Source organism: Hemitrygon akajei, chromosome 15 (genome assembly GCF_048418815.1).
Source record: "Hemitrygon akajei chromosome 15, sHemAka1.3, whole genome shotgun sequence".
Classification (NCBI taxonomy): domain Eukaryota; kingdom Metazoa; phylum Chordata; class Chondrichthyes; order Myliobatiformes; family Dasyatidae; genus Hemitrygon; species Hemitrygon akajei.
The window spans coordinates 40,991,979-41,015,324 of NC_133138.1; the positions used below are offsets into that span (position 1 = coordinate 40,991,979).

The 23,346-nt window shown below is 43.2% G+C and overlaps 1 protein-coding gene across 1 annotated transcript in view; it reads right to left on the reverse strand.

Moving 5' to 3' along the window:
- The window catches only part of LOC140739273 (UDP-glucose 6-dehydrogenase-like), a 75,302-nt gene that overhangs the window by 14,054 nt on the left and 37,902 nt on the right, over positions 1 to 23,346 (reverse strand). Inside the window, exons 3-7 of the mRNA XM_073067422.1 lie at positions 23,114 to 23,215; positions 14,449 to 14,649; positions 13,626 to 13,823; positions 7,916 to 8,063; positions 3,887 to 3,981 (exon numbers count right to left, since the gene is read on the reverse strand). Coding sequence (XP_072923523.1) covers positions 3,887 to 3,981; positions 7,916 to 8,063; positions 13,626 to 13,823; positions 14,449 to 14,649; positions 23,114 to 23,215 — 744 coding nt within the window. The remainder of the gene's footprint in view (positions 1 to 3,886; positions 3,982 to 7,915; positions 8,064 to 13,625; positions 13,824 to 14,448; positions 14,650 to 23,113; positions 23,216 to 23,346) is intronic.

Sequence of the window (23,346 nt, forward strand, 5' to 3'; positions counted from 1 at the left end):
AAAAACAAGGTGATAGGTGAAAATGGGAGGGGAGGGATAAAGTAAAATGCTGGGAAGTTGATTGGCAAGAGAAATACAGGGACAGAGAAGGGGGAATCTGACAGGGGACAGAAGGCCAAGGCCTTCTCCACTGCTGCGATGAGGCCACACTCAGGATGGAGGAACTACACCGTATATTCCATCTGCAAAGCCTCCAACCTGTTGGCATGAAGATCGATTTCTCTAACTTCTGGTACTGGCACCCCACCATTCGCCACCCTCTTTTCCCTCTCTCACGTTACCTCCTTGCCTGCCCATCGCCTCTGCCTGCTGCTCCTTCCCCTTTTTTTTTCTTCCATGGCCTCTGTCCTCTCCCATCAGATTCCCCCTTCTCCAGCCCTGTATCTCTTTCACCAGTTAACTTCCCAGCTCTTTACTTCATCTCTCCCCCTCCCAGTTTCACCTATCACCTTGTGTTTCTCTGTTCCCCCACCAAACCTTTTAAATCTACTCATCTTTTTGTCTCTAGTCCCACTGAAGGGTTTTGGTCCAAAACGTCGACTGTACTTTTTTTCCATAGAAGCTGCCTGGCCTGCTGCGTTCTGTCAGCACTTTGTGTGCTGTTTGGTTCGGGAGCATGATGGTTGAGGGGTAATAACTGTTCCTGAACCTGATGGTGTGGGACACAAGGGTCCTGTACCTTCTTCCCAATGGTGGTGGTAAGAAGAAAGTCACAAAGAAGAACAGCAGTAAAACGGGCCCTTCGATCTATCACATCAATACTGACCTTTTTGCCCCATTAGAGCTGTATTCTTGTCTAAATGCCTCTTTAACATGGTAATTATATCAGTAGATAAAAGAAACACAATAAAATCAAAGAAAATCTGCACCCAAAGATGGGCATTTGACAAAAAAATATACAGAGGACAAACTGTGCAAATACAAAAATTAATGATAATAATAAATAAAAAATAAGCACTATTGAGAAAATGAGATGGAGGGTCCTTGGAAGTGAGTCCATTGGTTGTGGGAACATTTCAGTGATGGGGTGAGTGAAGTTATCCCTCCTGGTTCAAGAGCCTGATCGCTGAGGGGTAATAACTGTTTCTGAACCTGGTGGTGTGGGTTCTAAGGTGCCTAACTGATGGTACTAGCAATCTGCCTGGACAGAACCCAAATTTCACTTGCCCCATCACTGGAACGTGCCCACAACCAATGGACTCACTTCCAAGAACTCATCATCTCATGTTATTGATATGTATTGCTTATTTATTATTATTATTATTATTATTTTTGTACCTGCAGTTTGTTGCCTCATACACACTGGTTGAACGCCCCAGTTGGTGCAGCCTTTCATTGATTCTGTTATGATTATTATCCTATGGATTTATTGATTATGTCCACAAGAAAATTAAACTCGGGGTTGTATATGGAGGCGTAACGTTTATGTACTTTGTACTTTGAACGAAAGCTTTTCACTGACAAAAATAATAAACCAGACTGGGAGAAGAGGTGGAGAGGGAACCTGGGTGTGTAGTGAGCAGATGGAACCAGGAAGTGAGGGTGAGGGGTGAAGCTGAAGGAAAGTGACAAAAGCAGGAGGACCAGAGGAGCACTGGGGAAGTGAGACAACCCATTGAAGAGGAGGGTTATTGAAATAAAGGGGCTTGTGCCCACGAAAAAGCTGCTGAATCTACAACCGTCTGTAGCCTCATTCTATCCTGCACACTGGAGCCTCTGTACAAGGCTGTGATGCAACCAGCCATGGCTCCACTGTACAAATTGGCTAGAGTACGTGGTGATATACCAAATGTCCTAAAACTCCTAACGAATTACACCTACTGCCGTGCCTTCTTTGTAACCACATTCATGTGTTGGCTCAGGATAGATCTTCCAGATATTGACATCCACAAACTTAAAGATGCTCAACCTTTCTGCTGCTGGTCCCTCGAAGAGGACTGGTGTATTTCCACAATCAGTTCCCTGAGCTTGCTGACATTGAGCGCAAGGCCGTTGCTGTTTTTATTTTGTATTTAGAGAAACTGCTCAGAATAGGCCCTGCTGGCCCAGCAACCCACCAGTTTGACCCTAGCCTGATCATGGGACAATTTACACCTTTGGACTGTGGTAGGAGATGGGAGCAACCTCAGGAAACACATGGTGTCATGGGGAGAATGTACAAACTCATCACAAATGATGCCGGAAATGAACCCCGAATTCTGAAGCTCTGAGCTGTAATAGTGTTGCTCTAACTGCTATGCTACTGTGGGCTCCCCCTCAAACTGTTAACACTTTCCCTGGGCAGGGTTCACATCCCCTGCATGGCCAACCCAAAACCTGCCCATCATCCTACACCCTTCGACAGTGTACCAGTCACCTTGGGCTCTTGTCTCAACACACCGCTTCCCCTTCTCTGATTGGGCTATAGAACATAGAACAGTACAGCACACTGCAGGCCCTTGGGCCCACAATATTGTGCTGATCATTTAACTTACTCTAAGATCGCTCTAATCTTTTTCTCCTACATAACCCTCCATTTTTCTATCATCCGTGTGCCTCTGAGTGAAGAACTTGACCCTCATGTTCCTCTTTCATTTTACCTTTCACCCTTAACCCATGACCTCTAGTTGTAACCCCACCCACAGTGGAAGAAGCCTGCTTGCATTTACCCTCTCTATACATCTCCTAGTTTTCAATATCAAATCTCCCCTCAATGCTCTATGTTCTAGGGAATAGAGTCCTCACCAATTCAACCATTCCCAAAACGTAGGTCCTCAAGCCCTGGCAACATCACTGTAAAATTTTCTCTGCACTCTTTCAATCTTACATCTTTTCTGAAGGTAGGTGATCAAAATTACACATAATATTCCAAATTAGGCCTCAACATCTTATATAATTTCTTCATAACATCCCAATCCTGAGTTCAGTACCTTGATTTATGAAGGCCAAAGTGCCAAAAGCTTTCTTTATCAACCTGTGATGTCACCTTCAAGAATTATGGATCGGTATTCCCAGATCCCTCTGTTCACCAGCACTCCGCAGTGCCTTTCCGTTCAATGAGAAGACCCGGATGGTCCTACCAAAGTGCAACACCTCACACTTCTCCGCATTAAATTCCACCTGCCATTTGTTCAGCTGGTCTAGATCCCACTGTAAGCTTTGATAGTTTTCCTCGCAGTCCACTGCACCCTGCAATCTTGGTGTCATCCCCTTTTCCCCACCTGATGATCACCCAGTTACTTGTGTCCTGTACCTTGGGTGTAACTACCTCCCTGTTTGTCCTGTCCATCAAACCCTCAGCCTCCTGAATGATCAGGCAATCACCCAGTTCCAGCTCCAGCTCCTTGACACGATCTGCTAGAAGCTGCACATCGACGCACTTCTTTCAGGTATTGTCCTCAGAGATACTGGAGGCCTCTTTGCCTTCCCACGTTCCACTATCCTGCCTGGCATCCCCACTGCTCTAAATGTGCAGTAAGTAATAAAGAAAGAATAAATCTAACAAAGTAATCTACCCATGGCCTTTGCCTTGCTTTGGCAAACCCTTGATGAGCCAAAGCACAACGCCACTCTAACACTGGCCCACTCTGACAATGGCCACTCCATATAAACCCAACTTCTTGTTATTGCTCTATGCCAAGTTTCTAATATGCTCAATTAAATGTTTCCTCAGGAACTGTGGTGCACAAAACATTCCAATGGCCCTCACTCATTTATTTTAAACTCTCTCTCCCTCTACGCAATCCAATGTCTCCTAGAGACTGTGGCACATAAGATGTCAAAATGTTCTTATGGATTTTCATTGATTTTTAATATATCTGCTCTACTGTAAATGCTTGGAAGAAAATTCATCTCTGGCTCATATATGGTGACGTATATGTACTTTGAACTCTGAGTACCCGCTCACCTGTTGCCAGTATCTGCCCACTTCTGGCAGATTGAGCGCCTCGCAGAGGTAAACCAGGTTCAAGACATCTTTCTGAAAGCAACTGCCCCCAAAACCTGCAATCAAGAGACACAAGCGTGAGACAAGAGTGACAAAGCTCCACAAAGTACTCGTGAGAGTTCGCATCTCGCACCACCGCTCCTGATCCCAGACACATTCTACACAATCAGGAAAGTTCACCAATACCTCTACTTTGTGAGGAGGCTGAAGAAGAGATGGGCTTTGCACATCTGTGCTCACGTCAATCTACAATGTACAGTAGAGAGCATCCCAACAAGCTGCATCACTGCGTGGAACGGAAACCGCACTGCGGCGGACAGTAAGGCTCTACAATGGGTTGGCAAAACTACCCAACGCATCACCAGCACCAGCCGACCCACCATCAAGGACATGTATACAGAAAGGTATCAGGAAAGAGCCAGTAACATCATGAAGGACCTCCACACCCCCTAATCACTACTACTTTTATCATTTCTTGTCAGTCACTTTCTGTACACCTGTGCCTAGCGTCACTTTCTGGATGTACAATCAATGTATATGAGCTATCTGATGTACAGTGGTGCTAGAAAGTTTGTGAATCCTGTAGAATTTTCTCTATTTCTGTATAAATGACCTAAAATGTGATCAGATCTTCATGCAAGTTCTAAAACTAGATAACGAGAACTCAATTAAATAAATTGTACTTGTTCATTTATTTACTTATTGAGAAAAATGATCCAATATTTAATGCATTTGTTGGAAAAAGTATGCGAACCTCTGGGGCAATGCCTTCTACAAAAGCTATTTGGAGTCAGGTGTTCCAATCGATGAGATTGGAGGTGTTGGTTGTAGAGGTGCCCTGCCCTATAAAAAGACACAGAAAATAGGGTTACTGACAGAGCCTGCTCGTCTCAAGAAAGCTCTATTTATGTTACCATGCCTCAATCAAAACAACTTTCAGAGGACTTGTAGAGAATTGTAGAAGATTTGTAGAGATGCATGAAACTGGAAAAGGTTGCAAAAGCATCTCTGGGGACCTGAGTGTTTATCAGTCCACAGTAGGAGAAATTTTCTACAAATGGAAGAAACTCAGTACTGTTGATACTCTCCCTAGGAGTGGGCATCCTGCAAAGATCACACCAAGAGCACAACTTGCAATGCTGAAGGAGGTGAAAAAGAACCTAAGGGTAACAGCAAAAGACCTGCAGAAATCTCTAGAACTTGCTGAAGTCTTTGTTTGTTCATGGAAGGACACCACAGAGAAAACCACTGCTCTGCAAACAAAAACATTGCTGCATGCCTCAAGTTTTCAGAAAAAAAGCCCTGGATGTTCTACAACACTTCTGGGACAATGTTCTGTGGACAGATGAGGCAAAAGTTGAACTTTTTAGCAGAAATGCACATTGCTATATTTGGAGGAAAAAGTGCTCTGCACATCAACACCAAAACCTCATTCCAACTGTGAAGCATGGTGGAAGGAGCATCATGGTTTGGGGTTTGCAATTACTGAGGGAACATTGAATTCAAAATTGTATCAAAACATTTTAGAGAATGTTAGGGTAGCAGTCCATCAACTGAAGTGTAATAGAAGTTGGATGATGCAACAACAATAATACAAAAGACAAAAGTAAATCAACAACAGAATGGTTTGAAAAGAAGAAAATTTGTGTCTTGGAATGGCCAAGTCATCGTCCTGACCTTAATCCTATAGAAATGTTGTGGAAGGGCCTGAAGCAAGCAGTTCATGCAAGGAAGCCCACCAACATCCCAGAGTTGAAACAGTTTTGTAAGGAGGAATGGCCTAAAATTCCTCCAAGCCGATGTGCAGGACTGATCAACAGTTACTAGAAACTTTTGGTTGAAGTTATTGCTGTACAAGGGGGTCACACCAGTTACTGAAAGTAAAGGTTCACATACCTTTTCCAACAAATAAATGTGATATTGGATCATTTTTCTCAATAATTAAATGAACAAGCAGAATGTTTTTGTATTATTTATTTAATTCTGTTCTCTTTATCTAGTTTTAGGACTTGCGTGAAGATCTGATCACTTTTTAGGTCATATTTATGCATAGATAGAGAAAATTTACAGGTTCACAAACTTTCTAGCATTACTGCATTTACAGTGTATTTGTGTTTTTATCTTATTGAATTTTTTTGTGCCGCATCAGAACCGGAGTAACAATTATTTCATTCTCCTTTACACATGCATAATGGAGATTACATTTAACAATCTTGAATCTTGAACCTAAATAAACAGAATTTTTAAAAAGTTATTCAATGAGCTGCATCTCCAAACAAGTAACAAAATGGGAACACTTGATGGAGCAAATTTCTCCAACTGGAGTGTTGGGCAACATTCCCTCTCATTTTTATTACAGATATGTGGACCAACCATTGCTCTGAGAAGGAAATTTGTTTGTAATTTCATTTTTATTATTTATTTTTTCATTTATCTATTTATTTATTTTTTTCAACATGGCCTGAAAACTGCCCTGCACCTTAAATTTTTTTGGGTAATACAAATACTAAGAACGAAAATTTAAAAATCACATACTTTTGATTTTATTTATTAATTGAAAAGTATAATGAAATACAGTACAACAAAGAAAATCTTTCATGTTTCGTAAAACCTCCGGAAAGGTCAGTGGAACTTTAGCACAGTGGTTAGTGCAATCACTTTACAGTGCCTGTGATCACTGACTGGGGTTTGATTCCTGCCACGATCTGTAAGGGGTTTGTACGTTCTCCCCGGAAACCATGTGGGTTTCCTCCGGGTGCTCTGGTTCTCTCCTACATTCCAAAGACGTACATACCGATTGCAGGCATACTATCTTGGCACCAGAAGCTTGGCGGGTTCCTTCCAGCACATCAGACTGAGTGGTCATTGATGCAAACAAAGCATTTCAATGCAAGTTTCAAAGTACATGTGAAAAGTAAAGCTAATCTTCAATAGTTAATCTTTAAACAAAGGGGATCAGAGAAGATAGCATTAAAAAATTCAAGACTATCTAATGTCATTTCCAGTACACAAGTATAAAGCAGAATAAAATAATTGTTACTCCGGATTTGATGCAATGCAAAAAAAACACTATAAGATAAAAAATGTAATAATAATCATAACAAAAATATAAATACACAAAATAGCTAATACAATAGCCAGTACATGGACTGGCTGTATGTCCATAAGGTGATGCTAGGCACAGGACTATGGAGAGGAATAAGACCATAAGATATAGGAGCAGAATTTGGCCATTTGGCCCATCGAGTCTGCTCTGCTATTTCATCATGGCTGATCCAAATTTTCCTCTCAGCTCCAATCTCCTGCCTTCTCCCCATATTCCTTCATGTCCTGACCAATCAGGAATCTAAATAAGTAAAGCAACAGTCTTGACCTAAAAGGTCAATTGCTTGTTTCCCTCTATAGATGCTGCCTGACCTGCTGAATTCCTCCAGCTTTTTGTGTGTGTTGCTCTGGATTTTTGGCATTTGCAGAATCGCTTCTGCACAAGACACAAAAGCCTGAAAGCATGTACCACTAGCCTCAAGGACAGCTTTTACACCATTTGTTATAAAATTATTAAATGGTTCCCTAGTACAAAAAGATGGACCCTTGTCCTCACAAGCTACCTTGTTATAATTTTGCTCATTATTATTTAACTGCACTGCACTTTCTCTGTAGCTGTTACACTTTATTCTGCACTGGTATTTTGTGACCTTATTCCACCTCAATGCACTGTGTAAGGATCTGATCTGTATGAACAGTGTGCAAGACAAGTTTTCCACTGCATCCCGGTACAGGTGACAATAATAAACCAATTCCAAATTAACATTAACATTAGGCATCACAGTGCAAGACAGTTCCAGCGATACTACACCAGATTCTGATTTCCAGCATCTGCAGAACCTTTTATGTTTACACCGAGTTGAACCAAATTAAAAAGGAAAATTGAAATCTTCAGGATATTCAGCAGAGTAGACGGATAACTCAGCCACTGTATCAGTTTCTTACCGACGCTGGCTTTTAAGAACTTGCTTCCAATCCTTTGGTCTGTGCCGATGGCATGAGCCACTTCTTCCACATCAGCCCCCGTCGCCTCACACAAGGCACTGATGGAATTAATACTGCTGATTCGCTGGGCAAGGAAGGCATTGGCAGCCTAGGGGAAAGCAGAGCACACACACACACACACATAAACACGTGTTAGATATTTTATATAGCAATTATGTCTCACTGAATACACACAGAATCTAGTTAGTGGATGGTGCAGGCACCAAAATAAAGATAAGGATTAGCTTTATTTGTCATGGGTACATTTGAAGCATCAGATTTCTAACCATGAACATTCCTTTCAGAATCAAATTTAATATCACTGGCATAAGTTGTGAAATTTGTTTATTTGCAGCAGCAGTACATTGGCAATATATAACAATAAAATATACAAGTTACAATTACATCTATAAATTAAATTCAGTAATAAATAGTGCAAAAAGAGCAAAAAAAAAAGGGGAAACCTTTGAAGTAGTGTTCATTGTCCATTCAGAAATCTGGTGGTAGAGGGGAAGAAGCTGTTCCCGAATCACTGAGTGTGTGTCTTCAGGCTCCTGTACCTCCTTCCCTGACGGTACCAATGGGAAGGGGCATGCCCTGGGTGATCGGGGTTCTCAACAATGAATGCCACCTTTTTGAGGCACCGCTTTTGAAGATGTCCTTGATGCTGGGAGGGCTAGTGCCCGTGATGGAGCTGGCTGAGTTTTCAACTTTCTGTAGTTTCTTTTGCACTATGTATTTTTTGTAACTGCACTGCTACCACAAAACAAATTTCATGACATCTGTCAGTGATTATAAACCAGACCCTGATTCTCAGGGCATGGCCTGTGGCCTTCTGTTCCTGAGGAACTGAAATCCTGTCAATAACTCTGCTTCCATCACTCTCCCTGGCATTGCATTCTGGGTACTCATCACTCTCTGGGTGAGAAGGGCCCCCTTCAGACACCCCCTCCCCCCGAAATAACTCTTATCCCCAAGCCTAAATCTGTTTCCTCTATTTTATTCACTTCTGATGATGGGAGAATGTTTCCTACAGTCTACCCCCCATCTATATCCCTGCATCATTTTATTTTCTTCAATTATGTCCCCTATTAGCCTCCCTTGCTCCAGGGAAAACATACGTTATCTCTCCAGTCTCTCCTTGCAACTGAAAGGCTCTATCCTGTAGTCGTAGAACATGACAGCACAGAATCAGGCCCTTTGGCCCATCTGGTCCATGCCAACCTAGTTCCATCTACTGGCACCCAGGCCACAGGTTCCCAACTTGCGAAGGGTTTATGGACCCCAGGTTGGGAAGGCCTGACTGGACAACAGCCCTCCACACTTCTCTCACCCATGCACCTATCCAAACCTCTCAAACGATACACACATCACAGGAACAAGCCTCCTCATTGAGGACATCCTTAAATTGTGATGCCTCACGAAGTCGGCAACCATCATTAGGGACCCTGATCATCCAGGACATGCCCTCTTCTCTTTCCTACAATCAGGGAGGAGGTACAGGAGTTTGAAGACACACATCCAATGTTTTAGGAACAGCTTCTTCCCCTCTGGTAATGAATACATGAATACTACCTCACTATACCTCTTTTGCATAAATTATTTATTTTATTTTTTATTGTAACATTGGGTGGCGGGGTGGAGATTCATCTCTACCAAAGGAGGTGTAAGGTGCTCCTTCCCTCCGCTAGCCTGCAGGTCACCCTTGGGCAAGGTTTAGCACCCGATCAGGGTCTCGCGAAGCCATGGGAGCAGGAGGTGGATGGTCGTATGAGCAACTGGTGCACATCACAAGTCCTGGTTATGCGACCACTGATGCCAGGCAGACAATCTCTGAAGAGTGTTGATAATGGCTGGGGTCACCTATCTTGTAAAAACAATGTCTGGAAGGCAATGGAAAACTACTTCTGTAGAAAAACTTCCCAAGAACAATTTTGGTCATTGAAAAGAACACAGTCGGTCTCAAGATGGCACTTATGGAGTGAGACTGTTTTAGGCTTTGCTCCAATTTTTTTACTTTTTTCTACCTACAATCACCCCCTAATTGACCTGTTTATACCTATTCTAAAGGGATTGATATTTATGAACTTTTTTTTCAACGGTTTGAATTATTTTTCAACTCGTTACAATGTCTAAACCACGAAAACCAAAAGAATCGAAACTGGCGAAAGAACCGTTAACTTTGGAAGCAATTGCGAAACTTATGGATGAGAGACTTGAGAATAAACTAACCCCAAAGCTTTCTATGTCGATGAAACTTTAAAAACAGTCAACACAAAACTTCAATCACTCACACTGGATTCTCAACAACAAGAAGCAAGAATTTTAGCTCTCGAAGATGCCGCTCGCCAGAGAGATCGCAAAATTGAAATTCTGGAACAACAGCAATCTTCGACTTCTCAACTGCTGGATCATTATAAATCTAAACTTACTGATCTTGAAAGCCGGTCTCGAAGACAAAATCTCCGGATAATTGGGCTTCTGGAAAATTTTGAGAACTGTATTTTTGAGAACAAAATTTTGAGAATTGAAAATCTGACTGTATCTTTCTCTAAATTTTTAATGGACGTCTTTGGCTCAGGAGTTCTGGATACCCCTCCAATAATCGACCGTGCACATCACATTTCTTGTTTTCAACCAGGTACGAAACCACGGCCAGTGATTCTCCGGATTCATTATCCTCATACTAAAGAACGTTAGTTAGTATGCAAGTTAGAAATTTCTTGAATAATATGTTACAGTCTTTTCTGAAATTATGTCCAATGGACATTACAGAATTTTTTTTAGCTCCGAATCCTTGCCAGAAGGGTTTAGTAGCCATCATTTATAACATGATCATGAAAATACAGCCAGGAGTATCAGAAAAAATTAAGAAGGAATGGGAAAAAGAACTTCACTGTCTTACACCCACTGAGCAGTGGGATAAAATTTTACAATTAGTCAATTCTTCTTCTATTTGTGCTAAACATGCCCTAATACAATTTAAGGTTGTACATAGGGTTCACATGCCCAAGGATAAACTTGCTCGATTTTATTCTTCTGTTAATCCAACCTGTGACAGATGTCATTCTGAAGTTGCTTCATTGACCCACATGTTTTGGTCTTGCCCTTGTTTACAAAATTATTGGAAAGATATTTTCAGTATTATTTCAACGGTTCTGAATATCAAATTGCAACCGCATCCTATTACTGCAATTTTTGGTTTACCAATGGTGGATAATAGTTGTTTATCCCCCTCAGCCCGGCGGATGATTGCATTTGTTACATTATTGGCTAGAAGATCTATCCTATTGAACTGGAAAGAAGTTAATCCTCCAACTATAATTCAGTGGTTTTCTCAAACTATTTCTTGTTTGAGTTTATAAAAAATTAGAAGTGTTGTCTTAGACCCTTCAGTTAAATTTGAAGAAACTTGGAGACCATTTATTCAACATTTTTATATGAGCTAAACTGACTTTTCCTAAACCTTACTTTTATTATCCTTAATTATTTGGATGGAGGTGCGGAGTTATTGACGCTACTCTGTATATTCGATATAATGCAATGGCCCATGTTGGTTAGGTTTTTTTTCCTTTTTTTTGGGAGGTTTTCTTATTTACTCCATTTTTCATAATTACCTTGAGTTTGGGAGGTTATTATATATGGATTATCATCTATTTGTATTTATATCTTAACCTATTAATTATGTACTCTCAAGCTCTCTGTATTCATGTTTCATTTATGTTTGTTTAAAATTAATAAAAAGATTTAAAAAGAAAGGACACGATCGCCTACATCATATGACTCAGCACATAATGATGATGATAATAACTGTAACTTATGGTAATTTTATACGTCTTGCACTGTACTGCTGCCGCAAAACTACAAATGTCAATCCACGTCAGTGACAATCAACCCGACTGTGATTCAGACTATCGACAGTTTACGCACTCTCACCACAGAGTGAAGATCCCCCTCAGATATTGTAGCTTTCACCCTACATCTATGATCTATTGATCCAGTCTCACCCAACCGCAGTGGAAAAAGTTTGCACACATTTGACCTCTCGATACAATTGACAATTTCGTATACCACTTTTGTACGACACACCACTGATTACAGGCCTCCAGTCAGAGAGGCAACCATCTATTACCACTCTCTGGCTTCCCCCACGAGGCCACAGTGAAATCCAAGTGACTACTTCAAACTGAGTACCAAGTGGACAGCCTCGATGTGGGACTTTGTCAAAGATCCTACTAAAGTCTATATAGATAATGTCCACCAGCTCCCTCTGGTTCTGTTGTGGATTGACAGTAATCACTCTGGACCCAAGTCTAAAATCCTGGGGTTAAAATTCACCTTTTATATACAGAATTGTGCAGAAGTATTGGTCAGACATAGATATATATAACGATAAACCTGATTCTGTTATGGATCTCTATAGTGGACTGAGAGTGGGAAGGGGTGTAAGGAAATGGGAATCTTGGTTCGGAAAAGGGGAAGGAGTGGGAAGCAGAGAGACATTCTGTAATGATCAGTACACTAATTGTTTGGAATGAAATGACCTTGTCTGGTGTCTCAGGGCTGGCTATGTCAGCACACGTGCCAGCACCCCCCACTACCGTCCCTGGCACTCTACCACCAGTCCCACACCCCTCCTGCAGAGCTCTAGCTTCGCCATTCCCAGCATTCTTTACTGCTGTCAGACTTACAAACTCGCTCTGCGCTCCACATTAACAAATACAGTACTGTGCAAACATCTTAGGCACCATAGCTACAGTATATGTGTCTAAAACTTTTGCACAGTACTGTATATACAATGGATTCCAGTTAATTAGGCCATTAGTTAATCAGGGCAGCCACTTATTTGGGACAACGCTTAGAGAACGAAAACTAACTGAGAAACTATTCGGGATTCCCTTCGTCTATTTAGGGCACTATGTCCCTTAATGGGGCAGGAGACCATTGCCAAACAGTTACTAACTAGTGTCAGTCACGTGCACTTGTGTGAACATTAGACACTACATTATGCTTACAGCAGTTTTAAACAGAGTCAGCTGTGTGTGTTTGTGTTCAAAAAGCAGTGACTTTTGTCACAAATAGTTGGTGAGAAATTAATAGAGAGGTAGTTCAGAACTGTTTTGTTCTCTGTGTTTTTAAGCATTCAAGCCTGGAGATGTGAGAAACAGCCGGGAGTGAAGATTATTTCACTACTACAAGAGGTTAGAAACTACAAAGAGTTGAATGTTACAATGAAAATGAAGATTTGGAGGATGCATTCTATGAAGGGTGTCCATTAACTGCATTAGGTATCTGCACTGATTTTGTTCATTTACAATCTAAAGTACATGGAGCGTACATTGTATGAATTCCTCTGTAGATAACTATTAGGAACCAACATGCAATTATAGTACTCTAGTAGTACTGGTATTGTTCTCATTTGATATGTACTTCTGTATTTAAATATACAACTTGTTACTCAGTTAAACAGTAGTTTTTCTTTTATACCTTTTTAATTTTTCCATGAAACCAGCTAATTGGGGCAGCTGCATAATTGGGCATAATGTATGGGCCCCGATTTGTCCCAAATTACCAGAATCCACTGTATTTATTGAAATGACTCTGGAATGAAGCACAACGTCCATGGATTTTTTTACGACCAATCCCATCATGCTTTAGTCAAAGACTATACCAGCTTTGAGAGTTCCGACGACCAGGTGTTGGTTGTGATAATCTTGTTCTCCGGCACCCAGTGTTCATAGATGCTCTTGAGGGCCAGAATGGCCTTTTGCCCTTCTGGTGTCTCGTCTCCGCCAATCAGGACTCTGTCAGGATTCTTGAGGTCAGTGATTGCTGTGCCTTCAGCCAGAAATTCGGGGTTGGAGAGCACCTAGAGGACGAAATGTTCACTCATCAGTAACGTTTAACACACTCCTACAAGAAATTTGGCTAGCTGTCTAACTAGACCACAAGCCAATGGCAATCTTGAATGTAGCAGGATACAAGCTATGTTACAAGTCCCTAGTAAGAACACACTTTGATTGCATATTAAGCAGATATTAGACCATAGATGATAAAATACAAGAGCGGAATTAGGCCATTTGGCCCATTGAGTCTGCTCCACCATTCCAGCATGGCTGATTTTTTACCTCTCTCAACTCCATTCTCCTGTCTTCTCCCTGTAATCTTTAACCCCCTTACTAACCAAGAACCTATCAACCTCTGCTTTAAATATACCCAGTGACTTGGCCTCCACAGCCATCTGTGGCAATGAATTCCACAGATTCACCACTCTCTGGCTGAAGAAATTTCTCCTAATCTCTGTTGTAAAGGGATGTCCTTGTATTCTGAGGATGTGCCCTCTGGGCCTAGACTCCCCCACAATGGGAAACATCTTCTGCATGTCCACTCTATCTGGACTTGCAATATTCAATTATTCCGAACTCCAGCAAGTACAGGTTGAGAACGCATTATATGTTAACCCTTTCATTCCCAGGATAATTCTTGTCACTTACTTGGAGGTTTAAGCTGGATTTGGTGTTGGCGTTGAATATCCTGCGAATGCTCTCAGCCGCCCTCACCGGCACCGTGCTCTTCTCCACCACGATCTTGCTGCCGTTGCCCACCTCTGCTATCCTCCGGGCACAGGCCTCGATGTACTTCAGGTCCGCGGCCCGGCCCTTCCCAATTCCAAAGGTCTTTGTTGGGGTGTTTACCTGTTGGACGAGGAGAAGGGGCGAGGTGATCAGACAAGTGACAGGCCCCAGCAGACCCGATTAAAACATGTTTACTTCATGATTAACCATAGGGAACTGCAGAGTTGTGAACACAGCTCAGCACACCACGGAAAGCAGCCTCCCCTCCACGGACTCTGCCTGCACTACTCGGTGCCTCAGTAAAGCAGCCAGCATCAAAGACCACTCCACCATGGACGACCCCAGGCCCAGCTGCAGTAGGAGGAGGGTTAGACATGGGGCTAGAACCCTATTCCGTTAAAACCCAGTGCTATAGAAACACCAGCAAAAGCTCCAGAGACCTCATCTCTGGGAAAGGAAGGATCTTTGAAGATGGACTACAACTGGGGACAAGTTGACAGACAGGCCCAGGGGAGAAGACACTGGTGAGATGCTAACCAGTAGGAGTGATGGGCTTGAGAGGAAGATGTTCAAAGACCCAACCCACTCCTTGCTGATTTGATTTGACAAAACAACATATTTCACTGTATGTTTCAATGTACATGTGACAAATAAAGCTAATCTTTATTCTTTTTAACTTCACTCACCCATCACTAAACAGATCCCACAACCTACAGCCTCACTTCCAAGGACTCTTCATCTCATGTTAGTTGAGTTAAAGTCTGCCCCGAGCCTTATAGGCTCATCAGGCCAGTGCTTATGCCAGTTTCTGTGGCATGAAGCAACTCAGAGTACAAGACTACAACTCCCCCCCCCCCCCCACCCCTGATAGGATGCCAGTCCATCGCAAGGTTAACCCCCAGCATTTTGCCGGTACCCATTTTCAGCTGGGTGGACTGGAGCAATGTGTGGTTATGTACCTCGCTCAAGGATACAACACACTGCCTCTGCTGGGGCTTGAACTCACAACCTTCAGATCGCTAGTCCAACACCTTAACCACCTGGCCACGTACCATACTTCGCCTCATGTGCTCAGTATTTATTATTTATTTATTATTTCTTTTTCCCCTCTTTCTCTTTATTTTGCACATAGGTTGTTTGACACTCCTGTTGGGTGCAGCTTTTCAGTGACTCCACTGCATTTCTTTGTACTTAGTGTGTACATGGCAATCAGGAGGAGGCCACGTAGCATCCACACCAGGACTACCAGGCTCAGAAACAGTTTCTTTCCCCAAGCAGTGAGGCTGATCAACACCCCCACCCACTAACCCAACCACCACTACTTTATCATTTCCTGTCAGAGTCACCTTATGTACAGACACTCCTGTGCCTAGTGTCACTTATGGATGTACAATCAATCTGTGTATACAAGGTATCTCATGTACCACAGTATATACTGCATGTCATGGGTTTCTTTCATTATTGTGCTCTTTATCTTATTATGCTTTTTTTGTGCTACATCGGAACTAGAGGAACAACTACTTTGGTCTGTGTTACACTGTGTACCGGAAATGACATTACATGATCTTGAATTGCTTTGCTGTTGCTGTAGTGCTGCTGCAAAACAACAAATTTCATGAAGTATGATAATAAAGCTGATTCTGGCTCTTCGTTCCTCAGTAAAGCACCCAGCATTATTGACGACCCCACCCACCCCGGGCATAAATTCTTCTCCCCTCTCCCATCAGGCAGAAGACACAAAAGCCTGAAAGCACGTCCCTCCAGGCTTAAGGACAGCTTCCACTTTGATGTTATAAGACTATTTATATATATAAAAGGATACAAAATTGACTCTTGACCTCACAATCTAGACTTTATGGCCTTGCACCCTATTATCTGCCTGCACTGCACTTTCTCTGTAACTGTGACACTTTATTTTTCATTCTGTTATTGTTTTACCTTGTTCTACCTCCATTTATCCTCAATCCCATTTCCATGCCTTCTCCCCGTGACCTTCAACACTGATTAATCAAGAACCTATCACCCTCCATCCTACATACAGTTACATGTATCAATAATAAACCAATTCCAATTCCAGTATGGCCAAATCCCGTTAGAGCCCTGTCTCCCACAAGAAATATCAAGGAATAATTTCAGACATGCCTAGACGGATGAGGTACTGTTCCTTAAGCTGTTGTCAGTCCTCACTGTCACTGTGCAGAAGGCCATACACTGACAGGCCCAAGTGAGGGCAGATTGAATTGTCTGGAGGCCCTGAAGACAGCGGCCACTAGAATCTGGGGCAACAGACAACTTGCTGGAGGAGCTCAGTGGGTCGGACAGGGGCTGTGCTGAACACTGCACTGTCAAGTCTTTTAATCGAATGGCGGCTTTGGAAGTTTCCTGCTCTCTCCGGTGGAAGTTCTGCGAGACCCCCCCTCACTGCTTCCCCTCTATCAACCCACTGACATGGTTGCTTCAGTTACAGGCACCATGAGGGCTCGTGACTCTCCCACGAGCTGAATGCAGGTGCTCACTCAAACTGTAGAGGAGACCGTGGCAGTAGATTTGGGGGGGGGGAGGAAGTGCGGGTGAATCACACCTTCACCTGGAAGGACCCGGGTGGTGGGACGGGAAGTGGTGAGAGAACATGTAGGGGGTAGTGCTGTAAGAATGAGGGTAGTGGGTGAGAGCGGACCAGGGAGTCACTAAGTGAACAGTTCCCGCAAAACCTCGCCATGTCGTAATGCAGGACCGAGGGCAGAGTTTTCCAAGAACGTTGCTGCAATTCGAGGGACGAGTTATGGAGGGAGGTTGAGCAGGTTGGGTCTTTCTTTCATGGAGTGCAGGGGAAGATGGGGTGATCTTGTAGAGGTGTACAACACACTGGTACGTTGGCTTATTACTGTCACGTGCAGTGAGCCACAGTGAAAAGCTCGTCTTGTACTCCTCCCACCTTCTTACTCTGACTTCTCTTTCTTTCCAGTCCTGACGAAGGGTCTCGGCCTGAAACATCAACTGTTTACTCTTTTCCAGAGATGCTGCCTGGCCTGTTGAGTTGCTCCAGTATTGTGTGTGTGTGTTGCTTTGTCTTGCATGCTGCTCATACCAATCCAACTGCAAGACAAGCTTTTTAATCAGAGTCCTGCTCCTCCCTTTTCCTTCCTATGACATTGGTACCAAAATGTACCACGACTTCTGTCTGTTCACCCTCCCCCTTTAGAATGCCCTGGAGCTGATCCAAAACATCCCTGACCCTGGCACACGAGAGAGCAGGCTTGGACAAGCTCAGGCAGAGGTTCTAAGTAAGCAACTTTCTGCTAAGTTCCCTTTTCCTGTTAGTACGTAGCTGGTGTGCTGAGAATGGGTCCTAGTTTTGCCATATGTTCCATGTGGGAGATTTGGGAACTTTGGGAGACCTCCATTCTCCCTGATAACAACATCTGCATGAAGTTCACTGAGCTGCAGCCGCTTCGAGACGGAGATGCAGCTCGATGACCTTTGGCTCATACGGGAAACTAAAGAGATGATAGACAGGAGCTACAGGGAGGTAGTCACCCTGAAGTTGCAGGAGGCAGGTACCTGGGTGACTGTCAGGAGAGAGAAATGGAATAGGCATCCATTGCAGAGTACCCCTGTAGCCATTCACATCAATAATAAATATACCGGTTTGGATGCTGTTGCAGGGATGGTCTTCCAGGGAAAAGCAGCAGCGACCACGTCTCAGCACCAAGTCCAGCTCTCTGGCTCAGAAGGGTGCAGTGCAGTAGTGAAGAGGAGCAGACAGCAGACTCTGTGAAGGAGGCACCTGGATGGTATGTTGCAACCCAGGTGCCAGGGTCAGGGACGTCTCAGACTAGGTCCACAACATTCTAAAGGGGGAAGGTGAGCAGCCAAAAGTCGTGGTACATATCGGTACCGATGACATAGGTAGGAAAAGAGATGAGGTCCTAATGAGAGAATGTAGGGAGTCAAGTAGAAAGCCGAAAAGCTTTATTCATGGCTGAATGAGAACTAAACTTCAATTTTAACTTAAAAGCATCCTATCTGAATACACCACAGCTTGGTATGGCAACTGCTCTGCACCAGACCCCAAGGCACTACAGAGAGTCATGAAAACGACACAGTCCTTCACACAAACCAGCCTGGCTTTCACTGTCCCTTTCTACATTTCTCAAAGAAACCAGCCATCTTCATCAAGGGCCCCTCCCAGCACAATCATTCTCTCTTCTCCCCTTTCCCATCTGGGAGAAGTTTATAAAAGTTTAAGATGACATCTCACCAAACTCAAGGATTGCGTCTATTCACTGTTATCAGACTGCTGAACAGACCTCGCATAGGCTAAAAGATGAATTTTGATCTCCCAGTCTACCGTGCCATGGCCCTTGAAGTTTGTTTGACAACCTGTAGTCACTCCACTTTGAGACCATGGGTGTCACAACCACGGATTCAGCAGCGCAGTGGATTTGACAATTGCGCTCACAGATATGCACGTGTCAGTTAATTATTATTTCATTGTGATAGTATTTAACTCCATTCATTCCATCGTAGTATTTGTCGAGACCGGCATAGCTACACTTTGCTGCCTGCATTCTGCCTTGCCCGAGAAATTGGACTGTCAACTGACTCTGAAGATTAGCGGTGTTCGTTTGATTCTTAGTTGTTCTTTTCAGCCGCAGTGTAGGCTTTGTTTTCTATTTGAGGGTTTTAGTTAACGCCCCTGTTTGGCCTAGCATTTATTGTTTTCTTTTCCCTTTAACATTGTTCACAATAAAGTCTGTGAGCTATCAACCTGCTCAAGTGCCTCTCACTCCACACTTGGGCCATATCTGAACCATGGTGACAGTAAGTCTTGACCACACAAAGGAGGACCCAACAGAGATAGGACAGCTGACCTTGGCCATGAAATTCATTGGTCGGAGTGATTCATCAAGGCAACAATGTTTCATTGGAATTCCTATGTATAATCTCTTGTATCTATCTCCAGCATGACAGCAGGATCTTGCCAAGTAATGGACCCACCAAAGTTTGAACAGTGACGTTTTGACATTGCTGGGTTGAGGAGAGCTTGCCTTTATTCTTAGTGCAATTCCTGACTCTACATCCCGAGAGCCCGAGCTTGTCTAGTCTACATTGAGTTTCTCCGGTATCCATTCCAAGCTTTTCAAGTCACAAGTACTTAGGTTCCTAACTTTGTGGTCCCGCAACTTAGGTCTGCATAATAAATGAGCACTTCAAGCAAGCTTATCAATTGATTCAACAAGTCATCATTCACGTCAATAGTGTAAATTCCGGAAGAGCCCTACTCCAAAAGCTGATCCCTGGCTGGAGTGTGCAAAAACACAAGTGGAGTAACCCTATTAAGAGTATTTTTAACCTCTTGATGAAAGTCATAGTACAGACTGGGAAAATTGAACTTTCATGTAGCAAATTAAACAGATCTACAGAGAACCAGTTAGCAGCAATTAAAAAAACCTGTCTATGCTGTCTTGATCTGCAAAATTGAGAGTATATCCCAATTGCCTCAGGAAAAAAATTGAGAAAGATAAAACAACCTGAGCGATATTTGAAAAGGTTCCTTCTCTAGGTTTCAAGTTTCATGATTTCCAAGGTTTCCTAAGGACTCTTCTCTGTTCCCAAGGTTTTTATTTTTCCGATTGTTTCCAAGGTTTATTCAATGTGTTTAGGGTTTCTCAATGTCCTCCCCATCTCAAGGACTCCCAAGTTTCCCTCTCGGCCCCACCTGGGGTTTCTTGATCTCAGTCTGTTGGGGTTCCCAGATCTCTCAGGATTCCTGGTCTCTCAGTCTGTTGGGGTTCCCAGATCTCAAAGTTTCTCTGGATCCCCAAGTCTACCTACCTCTCGAGTTCCCCAGGTCTCTCGAGTCAACCCTGGAACTCGAGTTTTCAGGTCTTCCACGGCCATCAGGTGCCAGCAGTAAGGGAGTTCTGTGGTGACTTCTTTAGGCCTGTGCAGGGCATCAGAGAGCATTGGGCTCTGAGGTTTTTAAGAGCACCTGAGTTGGTTAACTGTTGCTTAACAACAGTTATTAATGCTTTAAGAGTTCTTTGTGTTCCTTTTCTCAAGTGACTCGCTCTTTGTAATGCGGTTTCCTGGTGCTTTCTGTTTAAGTTTAAGCTTACTTTCATGGATTCTGTGTTATTTTTATTGTTGAAGCAGATGCCCAGTTAGCTCCAATTCGAGGGTCCTCATTTTGAGAACAATCCATCTCAGTGTTACACGGTCAAGCTACCTCTGTCGAAGCTCTTGTTTCTGTCTCTACATGGACGTCTTTGGCTCCAATGTTGGCAGTGCACACCATGGCACGTATCTACCAGCATCACTGAAGGACATCTTGGACAAGTCCCTCATCCAGGATTTCCAGTGGACACAGGTCTGTGACGCATCAGGGGCTGCACCCAGAGAGGGGAGTCCTGTCACAACCACAAATTCAGCAACACAACAGATTCGGCAATTGCGCTTGTAAATATGCACGCATCAGCTAACTATTTTTTCATTGTGATAGTACTTAACTCCATTCATTCCGTCGTAGTATTTGAAAAGACTTAGACACAGCAAGGCTTTGCTGCCTGTTTTGTATTCCACCTTGTCTGAGAAATTGGACTGTCGAGTCAACTGACTCTGAAGACTAGCGGTATTCGTTTGATTCTTAATTGATCTTTTCAGCCACAGTGTGGGCTTCATTTTCCATTTGAGGGTTTTAGTTAATGGCCCTGTTTGGCCTAGTGTTTATTGTTTTCTTTTCCCTCTGACATTGTTCGCATTAAAGTCTGTGAAATATCAACCTGCTTCAGTGTCTCTCACTCTGCACTTGGGCCATATCCGAACCACGGTGACAACGGGACACAGGAGCAGAATTTAGCCTGTAGTGTAACGGACACAATTCACACGCACCAACATTGATTTGGGGTTCACTTTAACAGGCTGCTCTGGTGTGATGACATCATTACGTGAAATTCTTTTACTGCGCTTTTTGGTACTCAGTGCTCAGAGTACAATCAATGAATTGTTACGGTTTTTGTTAAATATAAAATACCTCACATCATTTTATTGGTGAAAACCTACAGGCCATTCAGCCCATCAAGTCTACTCCGCCATTCTATCATGGCTGATTTATGATCTCTCTCAACCCCATTCTCCTACAAGACCACAAGACACAGGAGCAGGATTAGGCCATTCAGCCCCATTGAATGCATTTTCTCTGCAACTGGTTTGCTTTTTACTGCCTCGAGGCATGGAATGATTTGTCTGGATGGCAAACAAAAGCTTTTCATTACATCTCAGTAAACATGACAGAGACAAACCAACATGAACAAACATTTATTGGTTCATCCCTTCACCAACAGCGCAATAACTTTACCCATATTTATATTAAAATTAGTAGATTGATACATTATTATTTACAACAGAATTATTTACAGGAAGGCAGCTCTACTTGCTTTGAAGAGTCAGAAAGCTTTAAGTAACACGTACAACAAGCTGGAGGAACTCAGCAGCATCCGTGGAAACGAGCCAAAGCTTGTGTTGCTTTGACCACAGCATCTGCAGTGCACTTTGTGTTTAGAAAGCTTTAGGTTCTTTTTCAGCAGTGGCTGCAGTGCATTTTGGATGCTTGCCTTCTAGGATTTAAAACACGATCAGGCACATTAAAAGAAAGCCACAATGTCCAGAGGATCCATCTTGGACGCTGCTCCCTTTCTCAGTTGATGAGAAAGCTTGATTACTGATTGCAGAGGGGGTTGGATGAGGGAGTGAATTGTAAATAGTCTCCTGATGTTCTTGGCCCACCAGGGAACGGTGGCAGAAACATTCTCAGCCTCTGCATCTGAGTGGGGCCCTAGAATTACAGGAAACCAGTGCTCCTCCACGACTGGCTCTGAATCTCCATTTGGTAATGCAGAGCCTGTAACTTGGGCAATGGTGGGCTGCCAGCCTTGGCCACCCAGTGCAATGCCAGCAACGAGACATTACTCTCCACCTGGTTGCTAAGATGCTCCATCTTCCCACAGCCTCCACTGAATCTCACGCTGGGCCAGACTTTCATGCATGTCATCCTGAGGAGATCTGGGCTCTTGTGGGTTGTAATCTGCCAGTTTAGATGGAATGTAATACAATGCTCGGATAAATTTCTCACGCTGCAGTAAATGTACAAGTGACACTGATACATTTGTCTCGACAATGAAAGGGCAAGGCGACAGATTGAGAGGTAAGCAAAATGCTCACACTGGCTGGCCTCCCAATAGACACTGATGGGGGGCCAACAGGGAAGAGAATGTGTCTGGTAGATCAGGTAACCATGGAGATACTATATACAAAGTGGCAAGAATCGATACCTTGACAACACCAAGTAATGTCACAATGGCTTCATAACTGGCGGAAGGCCCTTATCAACACCCAAAAGGGAGTGAGTGGGGCAGAGAGGGAAAATAAATCAGACGTGATGGAATATTGGAGCAGACTTGATGGACCAAATGGCTTAATTTGGCTCTTATGTCTTATGGTCTCATATGGCAGTGATTTTAAACCTGATTCTGACGTTTTGATGTACCTGTGATAAATAAATCTGAATCTGTCTTTCACTCACCGAAATAAAGATGAGGTCGGCTTCTTTAATTGCACCGTCGATGTCAGTAGAGAAGAAGAGATTTTGCCCTCGACAGCTCTCCACCACTTCCTGGAGTCCTGGCTGTGGACAACAATGAAAAGTACACACATTCATTCAAAGAATAGTAGCTCTTGCATTTTCCAAATCAGTAAAGCCGCAGAATCAAGAGCTAATAAACAATTCCATACAAGGTTGAAGCCGACTTCGGATGC